At 43.1% G+C, this 23,026-nt stretch overlaps 2 protein-coding genes across 4 annotated transcripts in view; both read left to right on the top strand.

The window, feature by feature from the left end:
* SRP72 (signal recognition particle 72) overlaps window positions 1-10,017 on the top strand; it is a 30,580-nt gene extending 20,563 nt beyond the window's left edge. Inside the window, exons 12-19 of the mRNA XM_053290941.1 lie at window positions 20-84; window positions 2,742-2,837; window positions 4,737-4,840; window positions 5,879-5,956; window positions 7,001-7,138; window positions 7,345-7,382; window positions 8,053-8,212; window positions 9,737-10,017. Coding sequence (XP_053146916.1) covers window positions 20-84; window positions 2,742-2,837; window positions 4,737-4,840; window positions 5,879-5,956; window positions 7,001-7,138; window positions 7,345-7,382; window positions 8,053-8,212; window positions 9,737-9,917 — 860 coding nt within the window. The 3' untranslated portion in view covers window positions 9,918-10,017. The remainder of the gene's footprint in view (window positions 1-19; window positions 85-2,741; window positions 2,838-4,736; window positions 4,841-5,878; window positions 5,957-7,000; window positions 7,139-7,344; window positions 7,383-8,052; window positions 8,213-9,736) is intronic.
* A 1,159-nt stretch (window positions 10,018-11,176) lies between these two features.
* Window positions 11,177-23,026, top strand: part of ARL9 (ADP ribosylation factor like GTPase 9) — a 30,543-nt gene continuing 18,693 nt past the window's right edge. For 2 of the 3 annotated variants that reach the window (XR_008315222.1, XM_053290949.1), the window contains exon 1: window positions 19,123-19,609. Coding sequence is in view for 2 of the 3 variants with exons in the window: in XM_053290949.1 (XP_053146924.1) it covers window positions 19,409-19,609 (201 nt within the window). In the remaining variant the exon portion in view is untranslated. Of the gene's footprint in view, window positions 14,004-19,122; window positions 19,610-23,026 lie in introns of those variants that run through there. The other variant, XM_053290950.1, reaches the window with a different exon arrangement.

Raw genomic sequence — 23,026 nt, 5'->3', positions numbered from 1 at the left:
TTTTTGTTTTCTCTCAAAGGCAATGTCACCAAAGCATGCATCATCCTGCGGACTATAGAAGAGCTAAGGCACAAGCCTGGCATGGTAAGTTTCAGCTAAGTTTTAAATACTTCCAGAGCTTTATTATTCTTGTTGATACTTGCCCATTTCTTATGCATTTCTGATCTTAGTCAGGCTTTACAGTCAGGCCAGATAGTTTGGCTGTTTTCACACTTGTCTAGATCAGTGTTTCTCAACCACCGGTCCCTGGACCGCTGCCGGTCCCCGAAGGGTTGAGTGCCGGTCCCTGACTGGGAGTCAACCCCCCCCCCAACTGAAATCAAGGCACTCACTTCCTCAATTTTGCACATGGCACGGAAGAGGAAGAGTATCACGGAGGCATGGGACCCTTCTTGTGCCTTGCCTCCATGTGCTGCTAAGATCTTCCTACAGCTATCTTATTCCCTATCTTTACAGCTTCAAACTGTATGCGGTGCGGGGGCATGGAGGAAAAAGTATGGCAGTGGGCGCCACTTGAAGGGCTGCTGGTTCTTGCATGCTCATTGTTTGCAGCCCAAGGTTGGTTGATTGAAACCCAGCTGCCTGTTATGGTCGAGGCGCCTTGAGAGGGAACGCTGTTTCCCTCTTGCATCAGTGGGGCTTGCTTGTATGTTGTTTTCATTGGCCCCATGTAGCTTTTGAATTTTTCTAATGGCCCAACATCCCCTCTCCATTGAGTAATCACAAGCACCTCCACTCCAGACATACTGGAGACAAATTTGTTCACCCAGGCTTTTAGAGTCAGGGGTTCTCAACCTTGGGTACCCAGACGTTGGTGGACTTCTACTCCCATAATCCCCAGCCATAATGGCCAAATGCCATTGTTGTTGGGGGTTATAGGAGTTTAACTGAGGGACCCAAGGTTAAGAACCCCTAATATTCCATGTTTGCAAAAGATTCCAAATTTAATTATTTTAATGCTTATATTATTTTCATTCTAAACTGCCCAGAGATGCAAGTTTTGGGCAGTATAGAAGTCTGATAGATAGATAGATAGATAGACAGACAGACTTGAAACCCCTTTACTAACTGCTGGTCCGGGAAACTGCGCATGAAGAATGTAGCGGTCCTTGAAACTCTGCACGAAGAATTTAGCGGTCCTTGACTCCAAAAAGTTTGAGAAACACTGGTCTAGATGGCTTGTAGATGAGTTCCTTTTGGACTCTGTCAATGCTTGGTTTGCAGGATTTAGTGTTAACAGACTTTTCCCACCTGCATTTGCTAGAAGTATATTAGCCAAGCACAGTTGCTGGCTGGTAACCTACTGGTGACTGTTATCTGAAGCAGGGTTGTGAATAAACAAAATTCTGCATGAAGACAGCACAAATATTGTGACCTTGTATAGACTTTTCTAATGACTTGCTTCATTTTTTAGCTCAATTGATTTTTCCAGGCTCCTTCTCCTCTTACCTCTCCCTGCTCCCCACTTTTACACAATCATTTACCAACGTAGAATATTTTTATTGTGGATTTTAAAGAAAACTGGATCTTTAGCATGATATAGTTTCAGGACAATAGTTACATCACAAATGCCAAACACATGTTCATTTTTATTTTTGAAACAGCTCTGAATGTATGAATTATGGATAATGTTTAAACAAGGGCTAATAATGGCGGCTCCTGAGAGTACAAGGAAGCACATTATATTTTCTGCAACAGCAAAGAAAAGAACAGCAGCAATGGCATCTTCTTGTGATCTTAGTAGCAGTTAGAAAATGTTCTGTTTGAAGTACCATAAAAAAATTAATCAGTGTGCAATATATTCAGTTAGAAGATCTCTTGAGAGAACAAAGAAATGACTTGATTCAATCAAAAGTAATACTCTGGGCTTCTATTAGGCAACTGTATTAAAGCATCAAGATTGCTTTGGAGACTCTTCTCCCTCTGGTAATATAGCTTCTTTGCTGGTCTTGGCCATGAATTTGTTTTATTTTTTATTACATTTTTATACCACCCAATCGAACAGCTCTGGATGGAATTTTGTGCCATCAAATGGCTAAGAGAATAAGCTGTGTGATGGGAAGTGCAAATCAGCTTGACTATGAGCTCTTTGGGTGGCCTTAGGCTGAGAAACAGGAATTTGCCTCCCCCATCCCCTCATCCCAGATCTGTAGAATTCAACTTATTTATTGCCTGGCCCTAAGCCACTGTAACTAAAGACTGCCAGCAATATAAAATTTGAAAATTTACCATACCATAACAGCCAATCAGATTATCTGTTGTTATAACCCAAACTTTTTAAACACTAATAAAACTATGACACACAGAACATGGATTATTCCACACAACTTTATTTAAAATTCAGCTTTCTGGCTCTTAATTTTCTTGCTGCATAGAGGGTAAAGAGACCAAATGTGTAAAAGTGGATCATAATATGGGAATCATACTGGCCTGCTTTACAGAGAGTTATTGAAAAATGTAAATGAAGCATTCTGATCATTTAGAGAAAGTGCCATATACATATTAGGAGCACAGTTAGTGCTTTTTATTTATAAAACATACTCTGCTATATTTCCTTGTGGACTACCTCTTTTCCATTCCTTTGACTGTTGCACAAGATGTACACTATAAGATAGTTTTTAAAAAATTAAAAATCTGATTTTTTTTTTTAATTTAGCTTTTGAGATCCAACCTAAACTTAAGACTTGAATGAAAAATAAAATGATTGCTTACTTTCATCTTGGGTTCTTGAATGGCTATAGGTGTCGGCATTAGTGACGATGTATAGCCATGAAGAAGACATTGATAGTGCTATTGAGGTCTTGGCACAAACTATTGAGTGGTATCAAGAATTCCAGGTAAGTAGATCACTGGAGTGCTGGTGTGATGCAAGCAGGGCATGTGTGTGAATGAAGGATTTGTTTTCAGGTTGCTTCCTCTCCCTCGCATCCCACCCCAAATCAGGATAATAGGAATAGGGAGAAGAATAGTCATATGTTCAGCACATAAGTATGTACCCTTTATCATTTATCATATTCCTTTGAATCTGCTGATCTCCTTGAACATTAAAGTCTTCTAATGGTAATTCCCAAACTGTGTGCCATGTTCTTGTGTTGCAAGAAAGACATGGAATAATGGAAGTCTCCTGTAAGACCAAAACATTCATTCATTGTTGATGCTTCCTGTTGCATCTCTGCGTGATTTACTGTTCTGGCCTTGCCTTCTTCCAGTCAGTCTTTGCTGGGGGTGGGTGAGACTGGCATATCTCTACATTAGATATGACTGGATCATTTGCTTGCTCTTGAAGTGGAGCAACAGCAGAATGACCTGCCCTCAGAAAAGGCACATCCAGAACAGTGACCTGAACAGAAACTCCAAGGATGGGATCCTCTGATGTGAAGTAGTTTTCTCATTTTTACAAACTTCTTATAAACCTCCTCCTTCTTCTTCGTCGTCTTCTTCTTAATAATTATTTTGTGGGTACGCATGAAATATGTCTCCAGTTTTAAGTTAAGAGTGGAAAATGTGCCTCAGCTATTAGAAGTTTGTGGAACACTGTTATGTAGCCTAGAATTATCCAGATTGTACCCACATGTTGTTTAAGGTCTCTATTATGCATGAAAGTAGTAGTTTCACAAGAGTGATTTCCTGACAACTGAGAGGGTGTGCATAAGGAAGCCTTTGCAGTGGATGAGAAATTCCTTTCCCAGCCCATGAGATGATTGCTCCCCTGTCTGCCTTTCACACACCCAGCGGTGCTAGTGTAACAGAGTGAAATTTTTCATTGCCTCATATACAGCTTAGCTAAGTGTTTCTGAAACTTGCTTCTGCGAGTTGGACAACTTTGTGTGTAAGAGCTGGGAAAGTGGCTGTGAGTATGGGATGGGAAGTCCTTGATTCAAATCTCCCTTTAACCACAAGCTCACTAGGTGGCCAAGCCACTATCCTCTCAACCCCTCATTTGCAACATGGGAATAATACTGGCCCACTTTATAGGACTGTTTCAGGATTACTGAGAGAATGTATGGGAAGCATGGTGAACACTCAAAAGAGCTATATAAATATTTAGTGCCCTTGAAGCAGAAACATCAAATGATTAGCATGGGACATTTTGATAGAATGTTTTCTTCCACCTCTCCCTTTTTGTCCCAGAAGAGAAATGGAATAGTGATAGTGAAGAAGGACTGGGGCCTATGTAGTCTGAAAGCTTTCTGCCAACTAGGCAAGAAGATTCTTTGACCTGATACCATCTGTCTTAGACATTGGTTAAAAAAAAAAAGCCCATAAAATATGCTAAATAAATACTTTTAGGTCGTACTTTGTTAAAAAGGAGGATTAGATATTTAATTCTAAAAAGATCAGTTTTCTCGGGGATCTTTCTTTCTTTCTTTCTTTCTTTCTTTCTTTCTTTCTTTCTTTCTTTCTTTCTTTCTTTCTTTCTTTCTTTCTTTCTTTCTTTCCTATAACCATGTTCTTGCATTAATGGCAAGTTAGTATTCTGAGTTGCATGGTGTGATCGTACATTGCAGCAGTTGGAGACAGGTGCATCCGTGTGTGTGTCCCTGTGTGTACACACACACACACACACACACACACACACACACACACACACACACACACACACAGAGATTTAAGGGTTTCCTTAGCTCTAAAAATTCCAAATAGGAACCAGCAGTCTCTTCATCAGTGTAAAGACATGATCACAGTGGCATGTTAGTTACTTTTAAATATAACTTTAAGCAAATCTGCTTTTTCAGCCAAAGTCTACAGTTCATTTGTCACTAATCAGGGAAGCTGCCAACTTCAAGCTGAAACATGGCCGAAAGAAGGAAGCCATCAGTGACTTGGAGGAACTGTGGAAGTAAGTCCTTTCCTGAGTGCTTAAAATTGAGTCCCATAGGTAGGCACTTCAGTGAGTTAGCTTTTGAAAGAGGTGATGACTTCAGTAATATTCTTGAGAATCCTTATTGAGCAAATATACTGAAAATGAGGTTAACTATATTTACAAAAAAACCCAAACTAACAGCTAGAAGCAGAACACTAGACAAAATTACAGACAAACTTCAATTTTTAATTGTAAATGATTGGACAGGTGGGCCATAGAGTGACCTTGCTAGCCTTCTAGGCTGGGTATAAACCTTTTGAAAGAAAGTATTTAGAGTAAAATGCAAGTCACCTTTACTGGACATTGAAAACACTCCTAATCTGTGGGTCAGAGCATGTCATTGTTGATGGGTTTTAGGGGCAACCTTGCAACTAGTTCTCTTTTGTTTGTATTCAGATGTCCCAGTAAATGTCTACCCTTCCTTCTGGAACTTGCAGCATCTTGGCTGCTGCCATTGCCAGAAACCCAGAGCCTTCCTTCACTACTGGTCATGCTTGGTCTTACCCCCTCAGTTATTCACTCAGCCCTATGACTGCTTGCTTAGGGCACAGACACTTCAAAATGGTTTCTGACAGAAGCACAGCGTATTTTGTATGTCCAAATAATAATCTTTTTTTGTTTAATTCTTCAATACATATTTTTGTTGTTCAAATTGGTCTGCTATTATTATTGTTGGGAGGCCTACCATATTTTCTCTTTGCGGTCTCCAACAAGCTGTTAAAATAAATGCCCTAGTACAATTACAAGATGCTGGAGCATCCACAAAATGAGCAATCTTCTGACTTTCCAACTGGACACGCGTTTATCTCCTTTAAATATAGCATCAGGGGAAGAGAAGGAGGCCTCGTGCTTCTTGAAATACTGTTTGTGGCTCTTAGGGGCAGTGGAGGCAAGATGCCTCACTTGGTTGCCAGCATGCAGACATTTCTGTAGTGTTCAGTACTGAGCTTCTTGCTCTTTTTGGAAGAAGCTAAGCTATGACTATTGCACTTCTTTACTCTCCTTTACTTTTAGGCAAAATCCAGATGATGTCCATACCCTGGCGCAGCTAATATCTGCGTACTCCCTGGTTGATCCTGAGAAAGCTAAAATGTATCCTTCATAGAGTGTAATGTTCATATTGACATGTATGTTGGAATACTCCAATTCATTACAGAAGGGCACACACTACACAGGGCACTGGCCAAATCTTCTGTGCTTCAATATTCTATCTAGAGTATCTGGTATTGGGCTCTGAAGACAGGATTGGGATTCTGTTGGTGTACTGTTTACCTCACCACTTAAGGGTCTTCCTGCCTGAGGTAACCCCAGGGACACCCGAGGCTACATTTTCTTTGGCGACCTCAACATTAAAACTATGACCACCTTGACAGGAGCAACTCAGAACTTGGCAACCATGATGGTTATGAGCCTGTCTCAAATTATATTCTGGCACAATGCACTTTGCCAGTCATACTCTTGATGTGGTGTGGTTTCTGAGTGGAAGAGGTGATTTGTGGTTGTAGGAACCTGAAATCCCTCCCCTTGTAATGGACTGATAATCACCTGATCAGGTTTGGATTTGTGGCTGCCCATGTTTTCTGCAGGGTGAAGGACCTGTTGAGATGATCTGCCCTGGAAAATTAATGGAACCAGGTAGATTTCTGAGGTCTTTGTCATGTCTGTGGTCCTGGCAGTGCCCTAGTCACTCTTTGAGTGGGAGGAGAGGGTGTGGATTGTTGACACAATCATTTGAAGATGCCATTGCCCCAGCTATAGAGCTAAGTCGGCATTTTGGTACACCAGGACGTTGAGGGCAAAGAAACAGCTGGGTTGACAGCTAGAGTACAAGTAGATGTTATGTTGTATCTCAGCCTTAGGTTTCTGCAGAACACCGATACAAACCACTATTCTAAGCTTTTGACCCAAATGTGCTTGTCAACCACTTTTTTAGAAGCTTGGACCCTGATGATCACTCTGATCTTCACCTCAAGGGATGGATGGATGCCTGTCAATCCACCCTACAATTTTGTCTTCCTACAGAGTTAGGAATTGGTCAGGTCCTTTCCCTCCTTGTTTTTGCCAGCTCTATCCATTAATGAATGGCTACCTTTACTTAATTCATGTGTATTATTTTTCCTAAACTCTTCACAATAGTCTTAGCAAACACTTGCCTTCCTCAGACACAATGTCTCTGAAAGTAGACGTGGATGCACTTGAAAACTCACATGGGGCAACGTACATTCGGAAGAAAGGAGGAAAACCCACTAATGAGAGCCTACCGAAAGAGCAAGGGTAAAAGAGCGTGTTTTAAAATGCTTAGTTGTCTTTTTATTGATATAAAGAGAGCCTGCTCAGCAACCCAAATAAGTCTCTATTCTTTAAACTTTTTCTTACTAACTCTAAAACAGAGTCAGAGAAACTCTTTCCCTTGGGGATCTGTTAGCACTATCTCCTGCATCTCGTGCAAGCTGATGTGTCAGATTTTGTTTCCTTTCTAGCCAAGGTGATGTTAAGAAGAAGAGGAAGAAAAAGAAGGGTGAGTGCCATAACTTGTTTGGAATTATGGTGACATTTGTCAAGGAAGATCTAAATATTGGCAGCAGAGGATCGAATTTTCATAACTGACTTGAAGCTGAGTCCAAATGTAGTCAACTTAGTAGGAGTTAGAAACTCCCAGCAGTAAAGCAGCATTGGCAGTGGCTTCCTTGGCATAAATCTTGTTTAGAGGCATCATGCTTCTGAATACCAGTTGTTGTGGGGGTGAAAGGCAAAACAGCAAGGGAGGAGTATTGCTTTCACGTCTTGCTTGTGAATTTCCCCAAAGCATTTGGTTGTCTGCCGTTGGAGATGGGATGCTGGACTAGGTGGACCTTTGGGTCTGATATAGCAGGGCTTTCATTATGTTTGTATGCAGTTTCAGGGTTATAGTCCTCTAGGCCTCCTTGTTCTTAAGCAGTCCTATCCAGGCCTGTATTAGTCCTAGGTATGTCATGGTAGTTGCAATAGCAAAATCTGAGATGCTGAAAGGAAACTGTAAAAGCATGTATGTAAAAACAATATTTGAATGAGGCTTGCACACAGTGGGAGAACTGTCTGTCTCTGACTGTTGTGATGATTACAGTTTTTGGTTAAAAGGTGTTCATGTGCAATGCATCTGTTCTTAAATTATTGAGTGTAAGTGAATCTCTCATGCCGATGTTACTTAGGAAAACTGCCAAAGAACTCTGATCCTAAAATGACCCCCGACCCAGAGCGCTGGCTTCCAATGAGGGAACGCTCCTACTATCGTGGGAGGAAAAAGGGCAAAAAGAAAGACCAGATTGGGAAAGGAACACAGGGAGCAACGACAGCCGCTTCCAATGAATTGTGAGTAACTAAGTCCAGGCCTGCCAGCTGCAACTCTGGTCATACCAGTGTCCCAGGGCAGGTTGTGGAGAATCAAAGGGTAGCTTCTTCCCTTTAAGGGAAAGAAGGGGTTTGGTTTCCTGGGGTGGTTGTTGGATAACTATCATGCATAGCTTGTAGGGGAACTGGCAAATTCACTAGGACTCTTAGTGAGAGGGTAGAGAAGGGGATCTGCTCTGTAGTTGTGGACCCAGAGGGAGAAAACAAGCCTACATCAGTGACCACCTTGCCCCACTATTTCCTTCAGGCCATGGACTCTTAGAAGTGAGGGACAAAGTAACAAGGGACTTGGGGAGTTAACCCTAAATGCTGATGCAATATGTGGAATGTTTATACCATGCCAACACCTGCTCCTTACTTAGACTGCTATTCCAGATAGGGATTGCCTGGCCCTGGCATGTAATATCTGGTCTTCAAATGCAAATAGCCAGGATGTGAGGCAGGAGGCTTGTACATTCTCTTTGCAATATCAAAATGGGTAAGCTGGAGGGAAACCATTATTTGTGGGGGGGATGTCCATACAGAAACTCACTTAGAAGTATAAACCCTGGAAGTAAAGTGCTAAGAGCCAGGCTCCCTGGAGACATTGATAAATTTTGGATGGTATTGCTTTTTGAGACACACATCATCTTTCAAGTCCATAATTCTCTGTATCTGCCTGTTCTCCTCCTGATCCACTTTACCAGCATGAATGGGTGGATTATGTCAGAAAGCTGGGAGGTGAGGGAGTAAATAGAGTATGAGGCTATTCACACGATGGGAGAAAATCGGGCTAGCGGCGGCTAGTCCGATTGTCTCCCATCGTGTGAACCACCGGGCTAGACTGCAAGCCATGTGGTTCACAGGCGAGTCACCCGCTTCTGTAGCCCGGTGCTTAAACCGGGTTTGCAGAGCGAGCGCTCCGCAAACCCGGTTTAAGCAATCGTGAGTAGCCTGCGGCATGGCTACTCATGAGTAGACCCCCGGCGGGAGGCTGAAAAGCAGCCTCTCAGCTTGGGGGGTCTCTCCAGTATGCCCTGCGCACTTGCGCAGGGCATACTTGAGCTTCCGGGGGCCACATGGCCCCCGATCCTCCCAGCCCCCACCAGCTCCATCACGGAGCTGGCAGTCATGTGGGCGGCTGATCCAGCCGCCCAGGGCTCCCGCCCTGCTTGTCTGCGGGGAGAGTGGGCTTAACCCTCTCTCCCCGCTTACCTTCACAAAGTGGGTCTCACGTATTGTGAGACCCGGCTCTCTGTTTCAGGAATTCTCACATGGGAGAGAGCCCCCAAATGCCTCTTCCTCTTTAAGGAATTGCACTGGGGAATATCAGTGCTTTCCCTGCTCTAGGGAGCCATTGGCTTGTTTGACATCAGCCTACACTCAACTAATCTTCACCCATATTTTGGATCTACTGGTATCTGTGTACCTAGGGTGGAGGACAGAAAACCCACTATATACCTGGACTCTGTAACAATAATTCCATTTGTGTCTCCTTGTCTGCAGGGATGCTAGCAAGACTGCAAGCAGTCCACCCACATCCCCACGGCCCGGCACCATAACGGCAGCCCCGTCTGCATCAACGAGCAACATGATACCCCCAAGACACCAAAAACCTGTTGGTGCAGCAGCAACAAAGAAGAAGCAGCAGCAGAAGAAAAAGAAAGGTGGGAAAGGAGGCTGGTGATTGTGACAGTAGGATGTTTTATTTGCAATTCTGTTCTTTTCCTCCCTCGCCCCCCTGTTGTTGATGCCAAGAGCAGAATAAAGGTCAAACAAAAAGTGAAGCGGGCATGTGTCATCTTTCTTTAGTATTTTGTTTGCTATCTGTAGTGAGAAGGGGATATTTCTTTCATTTTTCATTGTGTTCCTGGGTAGTAGCCATCATCATACTTTATTTACAGTCTTTGACCAAAAGAGATTATCATCTCCTAGGTCCAGTCCTGAGATATTTTTTAGTTATTTTATTAGAAATTATCATTTCAATACTATGCATATTACCAAAACTTCAGTATAAACTCTAGTTTTAGATACTGAACATATGAGTTAATACATCTGTCATTCTTTTTTGGAGGGAAACACATCTTTAATATATTTTTCTTTCCATTCCATTTTGCAACAGAACCAAATAGCCTTGAAAAAAGTGTGCCCTTAACTCTTGGTCCCAGCTCTTGGTTAATCTACCAATTATACAATCTTCTATGCATATGGGTAGTAAATCTCAGGAGGGGGTACATGTGCACACAAGCATCTGAAGGTGAAGCTTTTTGGGTTATGTTCAAACCAGTTTATTTTTGTGCTGAATGCAGTGCTAGCTAGTAGGTCTGTATTGTTGTATGTCACTTTTTATAGAGGAATATCACCATGAGGTATAAAGTATCATAATCCTTTGTTTAAACCAAATAATGTCAATATGTAAACTTGTCCTTGGCTTGTTAGCTTTTCTGGATTCTGAAAAGCTCTTTGCTGCTTCCTACTACTATGGCTTTCAAAGAGAATCTTTCACAAAGAGTTCATAGACTTAATCCCTGCATATCAAATGGTAACATGACTTCAGAAAATGTGAACCAGGTTACCTTTTGGATTTTGTTCACCTCTGGTCTTGTACTGCAAGCTCTGAAGATGACCGTATTTTCAAACCTGTAACGCTGCATAGAGAGGCAGAAACCTCAACCTGGGGATCCAGCCCACTTTGGACACTATTTACACTTATTTGTCTACAAAAACAGATGGCTTGAGAGTAGTTCTGCCAGCACACAATACAGCCATGGCAACCTCCTATTCTTACTCTCTCCCACTCGCTCCCCCACCCAAAACACACTTTTTGAGGACTATTTATCATCACATGTTGCATATGGCTGCCTTCACAGCTACACCTGAAGACACAATGTGGAAGGGCTAAGGTGTCAACAGATGATTCTCTTGGGGAATGGTTTCATGTTATATTCCCCTACAGAAAGGAGAATGGATTGTGCATTGGCTGTCTGATCTATGTACTTGTTGTAAGGAGGTGCTCCAACCACACTGAATACATCATAGTAATATGTACTTCAGGGCCGTCACTAGTGGGTTATGTGGCTGGGGGCAAATCAGCATATGTGGAGCCTCCTTAACATTTCATATCATTACAGAATCATACTGATTGATGACATACAGTGTAAATAGTGTGACTGGGGTTTTTGGACATGTCCAACCAGCTTGGACATATAATGCATTTCTAAAGAAATAAAAATAAAAAGCACAACACATGCTTCACAGTTCTCAGACCTTCTGGGTTGCAAATCAACTTGAGCATAGTGCATGCATAAATAAACAAGTAAATATTATATATTGTTCCAGAAGTATTTGTAATTTTCTGCCATGAAACAAACCACTTATAGGACTTTTTGGATGGGTTAAAAAAAAACACCCAACCGAACAATTTGTCTAATCCACCTCAATTTAAATATACAGATTCCTCCCACCTTGCCTTACATCTCTGCTCAATGCCAAAGCCCTATGCCAAGTCATTCCAGGTTATCTAAAGGCTGGGGCTGAAAGGGGGGCGTTTTACCCTTTTTTATGAAGGTAAAGGGCAGATTCTTTCATATGGGGGTGGAATGATGGGCTAAGTGGGGGCTTCAGTTCCAGACATTTTTGTAATTTTCTGCCATGAAACAAGCCACATAGGACTTCTTGGATGGGTTTTTTTTTTTAATTAAAGAAAAAAATTAAACAATTTGTCCAATCCACTTCTATTTAAAGATACATATTCCTCCCACCCTGCCCTACATCTCTGCTCAATACCAAAGCCCTATGGCAAGCCAATCCCTAAATATTCAAGAGCGGGGGAGAGATAAACCACAAAAAGGAAATCACATCATATCTCCATTACTAAGGCTGGGATGGACTGGGCAGAGGTTCTGCAGAGAGCTCTGGTGCTGGACACTCTGCCTGCCGGCTTCCTTGCTTCTTTCCTGAACAGGCTTCAGCAAGGCCTGCATGGAGGCCTCTCTGGAAGCCCCGCCCACCCTCCAAACAGCTGAGAGGTGGGGAGAGACAGAACTCTAGCAGTTTGCCTGGAAGCCTTTCAAGCTGCACACAGGCACAAAAGATCAGCTCTGGCTGGGCTGTGGGGAAAGAGAAGTGGCTGGGACTGGGAGAGAGAGGAGGGCAGTCTGCACTGCATTGTGCCCAGAGCGGGGCCTGTGCCAGCTCGGGGCAATTGTCCTGGTCGCCCCTACTCAACTTTAGCCCTCCAGCAGATGTTGGCCTACAAGTCCCATAACCCCTGGCTATTGGCCACTGTGGCTAGGGATTATGGGAATTGTAGTCCTGATAGCAGTACATCCAGGTGTGCCTGGTGCACGGTGATATCAAATTAGTCCAACACCAGAGAGACCTTTTTAAAGCTTTATTTTACCACTGTAGAGTAAAACTGCATAGACTCCCCCTGGGAATCAATTTGCAGAAGAAAATGGAAGATTCCCAGGGTTTTTATAGCAAATAGATACAAAATGGATGCATTGTCGCATCCAACAACAATATGGATGCATTCAACTACAGTCTTGCCACGTACTCCATAATAAATCATCATCACATTAGTACATTGAAAATGCAACCTTCCTTTGTTAAAGACCTGTTAGTTTGTCTTCTAGAAGACTACTCTTATCAGAAGTCTTCCCACCATTTAATCAACGAATAAGGTAGGAGGCTCCTGGTGGTGATGGTTACAAGTTCTCAAGGATAAAGGGAGGAGGGAGTAAAGAGAGAGTGAATCTGCTGACAAATGTTCTTTTACAGACTAACATGTACCCAGAAATGGCAGACTAAGTTCCTGCACTAAGCAGGAACCTCGATGGCATGACTAATGCCAAGCATGGCCGATTTTACAGATATCAGTTTAAAAACAGCTGGGGGGGGGGCGAAGTTGAGCAGGCCTGCCCTAAGGGGAACATCTTACAGTGCTCACACATCTCCCATTCAAATGCATACCGGAGTGGACCCTGTCCCCACCTAGCAAAGGGGACAATTCATGCTTGCTGCCACAAGACCAGCTCTCCTGAGTTTCGGCCCCACCCAATAAGTACCTCTTATTTGAATTTGGTCTCAGTTTGTTTATCCCTCATCCAGCCCATCACTGCCTTCAGGCAGGTATTTAGAGAAGTTATGCCTTCTCCTGATGAAATTGACATGGAGAAATAGATTTGGGTGCCATCAGGATACTGATAACACTCCTGGTGGTGCCCTTCTGTCAATTCCATGGCACCACTCAAAATTCCCGGGATCCAGAGAGCAGAGCTTCCCAGGACCTAGAGCATAGGTCTTCCCAACACCAGGCCCACCTCACCCCTTTCCCCTCAGGCTTTTCTTGTGTGGGTAAAATGGTGCTGTGTCAGATCAGTTTTGGGTCTCATAACATAATTCAGACAACTGGTTTAGCATATGAATTCTAAACTGCATTTTGTCATTAATAAACAACGTTTTAAAATAAATTAGTGTTCAGATCCATTTGAAATCAGATGCAGTGTTAAAGAAGGGGGGGATATCTATTTCATGTTTCAGGCTAGCATCTTTACAGCTCACATCTAGCAGTCAGTGGATTATCTGCTGTGATGTCACAATGGGTCCATGTAGGCAAGAGAAGGTTGGGTGGAAATTGGTCCTCTGGCTACCATTAACTTCCCAGCTTTGATAACAGAGGAGGCTTGAGCAGCACAGTACTAAGTGGCATTTGGAAGACCTTAGAACCCAAGAGCAATTCTTGTTAAACCATATCAAGCATTGCTGAATGGTACATTATGGCTATGCATTGATTGTTTTTGGAACATTTTTATGTAGACAGACATTTGCTATTCTTCTAAGATGAGAGGTGGTGGTGAGGAAATATATTCTGTTGCTAAAGGTGTCATGTAGCGGATTACAAGCCTTTGTCTCTGAGCAAGCACACATGAGGGGAAGAAAATGCTGAATCATCCCCTCTGTGCTTCCCTAGCAAGGCTTTTCCCTAAACTTCCCTGTACTTCCGGTCATTTCAAAAATGGCTGCCGCCACCCCTCCTTATCTCAGAGTTTGACCCTCCCTGGGCTTGGGGTGGAAATTCCAAGGAAACTCTCCTTTTGCTATGGAAAAAATACTGAAAAATCCTCCCACATGCAAGCCAGCATGCCATAGAAATTAGAGTGGTGGACTAGGACCAGGAAGACCTGAGTTCAAATCTCCATTCAGTCATAAAGTTCACTGGATGATTCTGGGCCAGCCACCTATCTCAGCCTAACCTATCTCACAGGGTTGAGATAAACATAACCATGTGCCTCTGGGCTCCTTGGAGGAAGAGTGGGATATAAATATAAACAAACATTAGTCCACAGGAACTAATCAACAGAGGCTTTTATACTCTAATATATACAACAGAGCCTAACCAACAGAGACTGAGATACTATTATGCACAGTCATGTGCTCTTGCTCTCATCTGGAATTGGCAAGTGTTCAGGAGAATATGCTGAGCTAGAGGAACTGTCGGCTTGACCTAACAAGATTATTTTAATATGCGGACAGGTGATCAGATGGGCCACATTTGATGCCGTAGAGTTTTGTTCTGCCTTTTTAAAAATAATACACATACCCCATGGCTCAGTCTACATGAGCCTCTTGGTACCCTGGCTGGCTGCCATTTTAGCACCTGATGATGGCAGGGAGCCTCCCCTGCCCCACACTCCACGACCACACACACCCCTTTGCCTCTGCCCACACCACATCCTCCTCTCCTGCATTATTGTTGTTGTGGGGGAGTCATATTTTCCAGTGACCTACAAATACCAAATTTTGCATGAACAAGCCTGCCATATACATTAGCTGAATGCACTACTTCACACCAGAATATGCTTGGGAAAAGTTTGAACTTTTTTGCATTTTTAAAAGAATAAATTCTGAATATAATCATATTCTAACTGTTATTGTTCTCAACAGATAATTTTAACACTCAATAATCACATATTTATTGGATTCAAATTTACTGTGGTTTAAATTTACCATATATGGTCATTATTCAATACAATGAATAATGCTTGATGTTAAAATCCTACAAATGCCAAAGTGTTCTTTTACTTCCCTCTTGTAAGTACAATAATAAAAAATTCTGTAACATATATTTAATTTCTTTAACTTTCCTATCAGTGTAATTGATGTAAAATGACTTTGCCTGGTCAAGATGTGCCTCACCAGTAATGCACATTTCAGCGACTGCACTTTTGCCTCTATTTGGCAATATTCAAAGTTGTTGTGTGTATGCTGCGATTCCATGGAAGCACAGAAAAAATGCAAAAGTACTGAGTAAAGAATTTATTATTTACTTTAAATAATGTATTCACTTTTTTTTAACATGGTACGCACAAAATTCCTGTAATAGGGTCTATGAAAATATTTTGTTCTGTCTGAATTGTTAGTGGCAGCAGCTGCTTTTAAGTAAAGAGGAATGTAATGTGACTTTGCCATTGAGGGGAAAGGACGAACCCCTAGAGCTCAAAACCAGTCAGTGGGTCTTGAATGGGCTTAAAATAAATGAAATGCAGCAACAGTTTGAATTAATTTTAAACTAAATATTTTTAGCCTATGAAATTGTTTTAAATGTTTATTCTGTGAAACTGTTTTGTTTTTACTGCTTTATATTTGTGTTAAACTGCGTAACTGCCAAAGATGCACATCAGGCGGTATATAAATATGATAAATAAAATGTGTAGCTCTGCATATAAACCATCTTTATTTAGGTTAGTGCCATAATCGCTTAGGGCTGTCATATCTCAGGTTCCTAAAATGTGCATATTCAGTGCGTTTCCTACCAGCTGTCTTGTCCAATAGACAAGGCAAAATATGGAGGTGCGGTGATAGCAGTAGAAATGGCCTTACTGGCCATTTGCTAGACAAGAATGGGATTTCTCTTGTTTGTATATGCCTTCCTCTCTGAAAAACTATGTGACACAGTGCGAGATCATGTCCTCCAGTCTGCGCTTCATACTACATGACTTGGTTTGTCTGAGAAACAGATGTGCATAGGAACATGGGAAACTGCCATATACTTAGTCAGACCATTGGTCTATCTAGCTCAGTATTGTCTTCACAGACTGGCAGCGGCTTAGGAACATAGGAAACATAAGAAACTGCCATTTACTGAGTCAGACCATTGGTCTATCTAGCTCAGTATTGTCTTCACAGACTGGCAGTGGCTTCTCCAAGGTTGCAGGCAGGAATCTCTCTCAGCCCTATCTTGGAGATGCTGCCAGGGAGGGAACTTGAAACCTCCTGCTCTTCCCAGAGTGGCTTCATCCCCCGAGGGGAATATCTTGCAGTGCTCACACATCAAGTCTCCCATTCATATGCAACCAGGGCAGACCCTGCTTAGCTATGGGGACAAGTCATGCTTGCTACCACAAGACCAGCTCTCTTCTCCATAACCTTGGCTTCTCCAAGGTTGCAGGCAGGAATCTCTCTCAGCCCTATCTTGGAGAAGCCAGGGAGGGAACTTGGAACCTTCTGCTCTTCCCAGAGCAGCTTCATCCCCTGAGGGGAATATCTTGCAGTGCTCACACATCAAGTTGCATGAGTTGTATGTATGCAAGGGCATGGCAAGGTTGGCATGAGCCCTGGGACAAGCAGTGAATATGAGCCCCTGCCCTCTTCTTGGGAGAGGCAGGAGGGGGAGAGCAAACTGTTGCCCAGCCAGTGGGACCTCCTCCCTCAGGATCCTGGATCCTATGGACATTTGTTCCCCTCTTGTTCAATTGCAGCTATGCCCCCGGTTGTTATGCACACATGGGTGGATCAGGAAACCACTTTGATCTGTCCAGACTATAGGTGACACCAGGGTGTTCTGAATTTTACACCTGGCTTTTAGTTTGCATCTCTTCCAGAATAGAGGGTACGTGTTCACATATAGGGCAGATTTACCCTGAAGTCCCTGCGAGCTATTGGGGAGCACTCCACATACAATTCGGGTTTTTCATCACACATTAAGAGTGTAGCCTGATTTATATCCAGGGTAAAAAACATCCAATTTTTGCACTGGTTTTGGGGGGGCAACTTCAAACTCATAGTAAAGCCCGCTGTGTGAAAAACACCTAGTGCTTCAGCGAGAGGAAAAGACAGACTGAGCATGCCCTAGCGTATGTTGTTCACATGGTTTAGTGCCTGATACATCAGGTTGCTGTTCCACTCTGGAGTTGTTCTCACTTGTGTACTGGAAAGGGTGGAGGCTAATATATTGGGCTGCTGTCCATTGGCTTGTCTAGTAGGCAAGCAACACCACTAAGAAATGCATGCTAGAAGGGTATATTTTTTGTAAGAGAAAGAACCGAGTCCCTTGGGTGTCCTGAAGACTGATGCATTATATAGTGATATAGAACCTTTGGCGGCAATGTTCTCTCTAATTGTTTTCATCTGTGTGTGGAATGAGTTCTGTTCTGAGTGGCAGTATCAAGGCAGTGTACGCGCACATGCATTCGGAATGGGGCCTTCCTGATTCAACCTGAGCGGGATCTAAAATTAACTGAGCGGACATTTTTTAAAAAGTGTGAGTGCACGCACATGCGCACACCTTAGAGGGAACACTGGCGGTGATGTACAGAGAGGCTAAGTGTGTCAACCATGAGCCAAGTAGTCTCTGGTTAAAATCTTGTGTCTGCCATAAGCTCACTTAGCCTGTACTTAGGTAAACCCCTATTTCTTAGCCTTCCTATCTATGGGAATAATAGTGGTTTTGCTTAAGATTGGTGTGTGTTATGGAGAACATACACCGAGCATTTTGAACTATTTGTTTTCTTGATAGTTTCTGACATATATCAATTAAGATGACTGCAAGCTCACATGAGTGTGTGTGTGTAATCTCAAAACAAAACTAGAAGTCTGGGAGAGAGGGTTCTAGCCTAGCCTTCTCTGACATGGTTTTCTGTGTGTGTGACTGTTTTGCTTTTTTGTGGAGGAGCCTCCTTTCATGTGATTCATATACCTCAGCCAGAAATAGACTGTAATGTATACTGCTCTGCTAGCCATGTGCTATAAGTGGTGTTTACTTGAATTAGTAGCGTTTTCGAGCACATAATAAATCTGTTTGTTTTCTGCAGAGGTCCCCTGGTTTTTTGGTTTTGGTAAATGAAAAAGGCTTGTGAGAGAAGTCCTGTAGAACAGGGACTCTTCTGAGTAATCCTGGCACAGGTTTGGGCTGAAAGGTTGCCTGCTGTGAATCCTTCTGTGTGCTGGACAAACTGTGCAGTGCCTCAGAATGGAGAATGTACCTGGTAAGGGGTATAATCAGGCCCAAGGAAAAGAACTGGGGCTGAAAGATAAAGAGGAAGTGTGGGTGCACAGAAGCCAAGCTAGCACACCGAGACGACAGAATGTGTTTTTGGCTTATATATTGCAGGAGTTGAGTTGGGTGTTGGGTCCCTTAGCTTACAATTTCAGGCATGTTCCTACATGAGTACATTTCTAAGTGCCTTCTCTTCCATTGAAGTTAAAAATAAATAAATACTAGGATCTATTTACTGAAGTACAGCTTTTCCAGGGAAGGAATATTGTATAGTTTACCGTTCTCCTCACAAATGTAACTTATAAATAAAGCTGTAGAAATGCAGCATCTTTGCATGGAGGGTGGGGGGGGGGAGGAATGAGACATTATTGTAAAAAAGGTGAAGAAAAGAAAAAGGTGAAGCAGCCTTCTGAAGCTTCCATGTTTCTTAGAAGAACACGGCCCCGAGCGAAGCCAACGATCATTATTTATGTATCTATCCGATTTTAATACTGCCTGATATGTGGTGTACTCTCTAGGCGGTGTACAAAGATGTAAAATAAACACAAATAAGTACGGCCCACTTCTGAGTAAACGAGGGCGGGTGGGTGCTGCGTCAAAGGCTAAAGCAGAAGTCTGGCGCCAACATCGGCGGCGATTGAATGCGTAGTGGAAGGAGGAAGCCAGAGTGGGAAGCGGGGCGGAGCAGACGGCGGTGGGAGGGTTGCACCGGCCTGGCTTGTGGGCACTCACACGCGCCGTCGCCCGGAGCGGAGGGGGCTGGAGCGGCCCGCCCGCGGGCGGTTGCCTTGGCGTGCTCCCTTTCCTGGGCGATGCCTCCCATGCGGCCCGCAGAGCAGCCGTGCGCTTTGCTGCAGGGCGCGCCTTGAACGCCCTTCTTCCTCCTCCTCCTCCTCAGCATGGCAGGCAGCCTGCGGCATTTCGCCCTAGTGGGCACCGCGGTTGCCGTCACCGGTGGGGTCGCTTATGCCGTCTGGAGGAGCTATTTCAACCCCCAAGAGGTCCCCCCCGGGCCGCCGCCGCCGCCGCAGCAGCAGCCCTTGCTCAGGGCTCCAGAAAGTGCCGGGTTGGGCTGCCCAGCGCCGCCGGGCGCCGATCAGGTAGGGGGGGTGGGGTTGGTTATTTCTGGAGGTGCAGCTCCGTACGCCTTTTGGCGGGGGCTGAGCCTCATGCAGCAGCAGCTGCAGCAGCAGGAATATGTGTGTATGTGGAATGATGTCGCTTTTCAGGAGCGAGTTTGTGTAACGCAAAGAATGCGAATATAGTCCCCTTCCCTGCCCCCAAAGCGGCTCACGTAAGACGAGAGAGAGAGAGAGAAACCCACCACCCACTGCCCCAGCAACTGGGAGGGGGGATGCTCTGCTGAGTTGGACTGAATAGAGACCAGCTGGGCTTCTTTTGGTAAAGATAAGGAAATCACGATTTTGAAAGGTGCCGCTTTGCCGAGTTGACTGCAGTTGGCTGGCTGGCTGGCTGTCGTATTTGTATACCGCCTGATATGTGTCTCTCTAGGTGGTGTACACAATCTAATTCAACAACATGTAAAACAGAGTGAAAACAAAACCATTTCACAGAATAAAAAGTTAAAACATTTTCATGGGATGAAAACAAATTAATTTCAGTTAAAAGCCTGGGGTTTACCTGGCGTGTATATTTTAAATATTTTTAATCAGCTCTGTGGTTTTATATTTTAGCTTATAATATTTTAATTGTGTAATTTTTATGGCCTTGTGTTAATATTTGTGTGAACCACCGTGGGATTAGTTTAATGAAAGGCGCTGGCGGTATATAAAAACTTAACAATACATAAAATAATTAAAAAAGCCTGAGAAAACAGGTGTCTTGAGGGCCTTTTTAAAAGCAACTGGAGATGGAGATGCTCTAATTTCGACAGGGCGCCTATTCCAAAACCCAGGGGCAGCCACAGAGAAGGCCTGGTCATCCCAGCAAACAAGTTGGTGTGGCAACTGTAACTGGACTTCCCCAGATTATCTTAATAGGCGGTTGGGTTTGGCACTCTCTTAAGTACCTGCACTTAGGCCTAGTTCTCATAAACGGGTGAGGTGGTAAAGCTCTGTCTAGGCTGTTGCACTTAACTTGCAATTGGGGGTATGGTGGCTGTACTCCCCCATACCAAAAAACATACCATCCCCCATACCAAAAAACAAAATCCTAACTTAGAAAACTAGTATTTTAGGGAGAGCGGTTCTAGTCCAGTGGTCTGCCTGACACACTAGTTTTTTAATGCATTCCATCACATGAGGCTCATCTGCAATCTGAACCCAGATACAAGTTTACCACCTCATCTGCTGTTTGTGAGAACCAGGCTTAGCTAGGACTCTTTCTAAGTCATGCAAGATGGACAGCATTGTGCAAAATGTGATCTAAAAAACTGGAAATGTTTACAACACACTTTCACGTTCTTTTACAATTGCTAAAGACTGTTTGCAACACCTTTGCCTCTGTAACCCTTTCCAAACAAAAACAGTCAGTTTTGAAAGATTTTTTCCCCCACTTGCACTTTTGTAGGAGTGTATTAGTGTAACAACCCTGTCTACTGCACCACCTAGCTCTGAGAGAGGAAATGCTGGGTAATAAATAAATTCAGTACATGTTTTCTAGGAGGTGAGGCAAAAGTTATAGAAATCTGATAGCTTTTAGTCTAATACTTAGTGCTGTGGATGAATGCACATTGTGGGATTAAACCCCCCTTGAACTCCATGGGGTTTTAACTTCTGAGTAAAAACACGTAGAATTAGGCTACTTGGTGATAATTCTAAAATACTTGCTCATAATTACTTATAAGGAAAAGCAAGCCTTATTTTTCTGTACTTGGATGACAAAATTCCTCCACAAGGGTAAAAATCCCACATGAATAGTCTACATTGTGAGTCTACATGCATTTTTCTATAAGTAAATTTAAACAGAATTAGTGTGTTAGTCTGGGTGAGCTATCTGTAATATCAACTGAAGTGTTGGAGATAATGTGGGGGAAGGAGAAACTGTTTTATAGATCAGACTTGTAAATAGCCATTGGCTGGAACAAGCAACAATCCCTTGCAGGCAGTGTTCTCTCTAAGGTGTGCGCTCACAATTTTTTTGATGTTTGCTCAGTTAATTTTAGATCCCTCTCAGGTTGAATCAGGAGTGCCCCATTCTGAATGCATGTGTACACAGTTCACACTGCCTTGATACTGCCGCCCAGAACAAAATTCATTCTGCACACATGAAAAAAATCAGGGAGAACATGACTGATGGTTGTTTCAGGCTGTCAAGGTGATGAAAATGAATAACAGGAGTCTATGTGGATTAGATGGGTGGCAAAATGTTAGTGTTGGGGATTTGCAGGGCTATTCTAAATCCAGTTTTCGAAGAGACAGCTTTATCATGTTTGGGCCTGGCTTTTAAATTCTCCAGACTGTCTTGTTTTGGTTGTCTTTAGGGTTGCTGTTGTACAGAGGAACAAGCATCTCCCTCTGGTTACTTGACAACACTTTAATCCTTCTCTGGCCTCAAAGAAAAAATGACTTGGGCAGGGTGGAATCCTATTAAAATACCAGAGTGGAAAGATGGATTAGAATAGAAACCTGCTTAAGGGTGGCTCCTCCACCTTTGTTTTACCTTGGCACCAGTACAAGAATTCAAGGTGGTCTGAATACAGAGTTAACTTTGTGGCAAGTGCTTTTCAGCAGCTTGCTTGCTTCTTTACTGGTTGCGTACTCATTTCCTCTTCTTGCTTTGGTGACGAATGTTCTTTCCGACTGGATTAAAGAGCTGCCCTAATGAAATGAATTTGCAAGAGATTAAACTTAGGATAGTAACAGAGTCACCAGGGGGTTACCTAATTAAGACATGCTGTCCTTTGTTTTAGATTTTGTTTTAAGCTTTCATATTCTATTACCCTTTCAAATATTTTATTTAAACCAGGGTTTCTTAACCTTGGGCCCCTAAATGTTGTTGGACCACAACTCTCATCATCCTCAGCCACAAAGACCATGTCTGGGGATAATGGGAGTTGTAGTCCAACAACATCTGGGGGCCCAAGGTTAAGAAACCCTGGTTTAAACTATAATTGTCTTTGTCTCTAAACGTTGTGTTTTCAAAGATATAGCAACTTACCCTTTTTAGTCTTGAAAATCTAACGATTTCTCTTGCTTGCTTCTTTTCTTTACAAGAAAAAGATCCATGGGCTGTGACTAAAGAAATGTTAGTGCCTAATGAAATTAGGTGCCCAGTTGTTGACAGTAACAGGGCTGGCAGACTTCTTGCCACCTGACATGCAAGCCCATATTTATATCTATAAATTACTTATATTCCTCCTCCCCGCCCCCAACCTAACTTCCTTTTCTGTTCAAACCTCCCTGCCTGCCATTTCTGGCATCAATGGGGAAGAAATGTGGGAAGAGGGGAAGTGGTCACTCTGGGACTTGGATGAGTTGATGCCCACCTAGGAAACTTGCACACAGTCAGAGGTGCACCAAAGTAATTTTGGAGCCTGGACTTAAAGGCCTTTGGAG

The sequence above is a fragment of the Hemicordylus capensis genome, chromosome 2, assembly GCF_027244095.1.
Source record: "Hemicordylus capensis ecotype Gifberg chromosome 2, rHemCap1.1.pri, whole genome shotgun sequence".
Taxonomy (NCBI): domain Eukaryota; kingdom Metazoa; phylum Chordata; class Lepidosauria; order Squamata; family Cordylidae; genus Hemicordylus; species Hemicordylus capensis.
The sequence above is the reverse complement of the archived record's forward strand: the minus strand, read 5'-3'. Positions and strand labels throughout refer to the sequence as shown.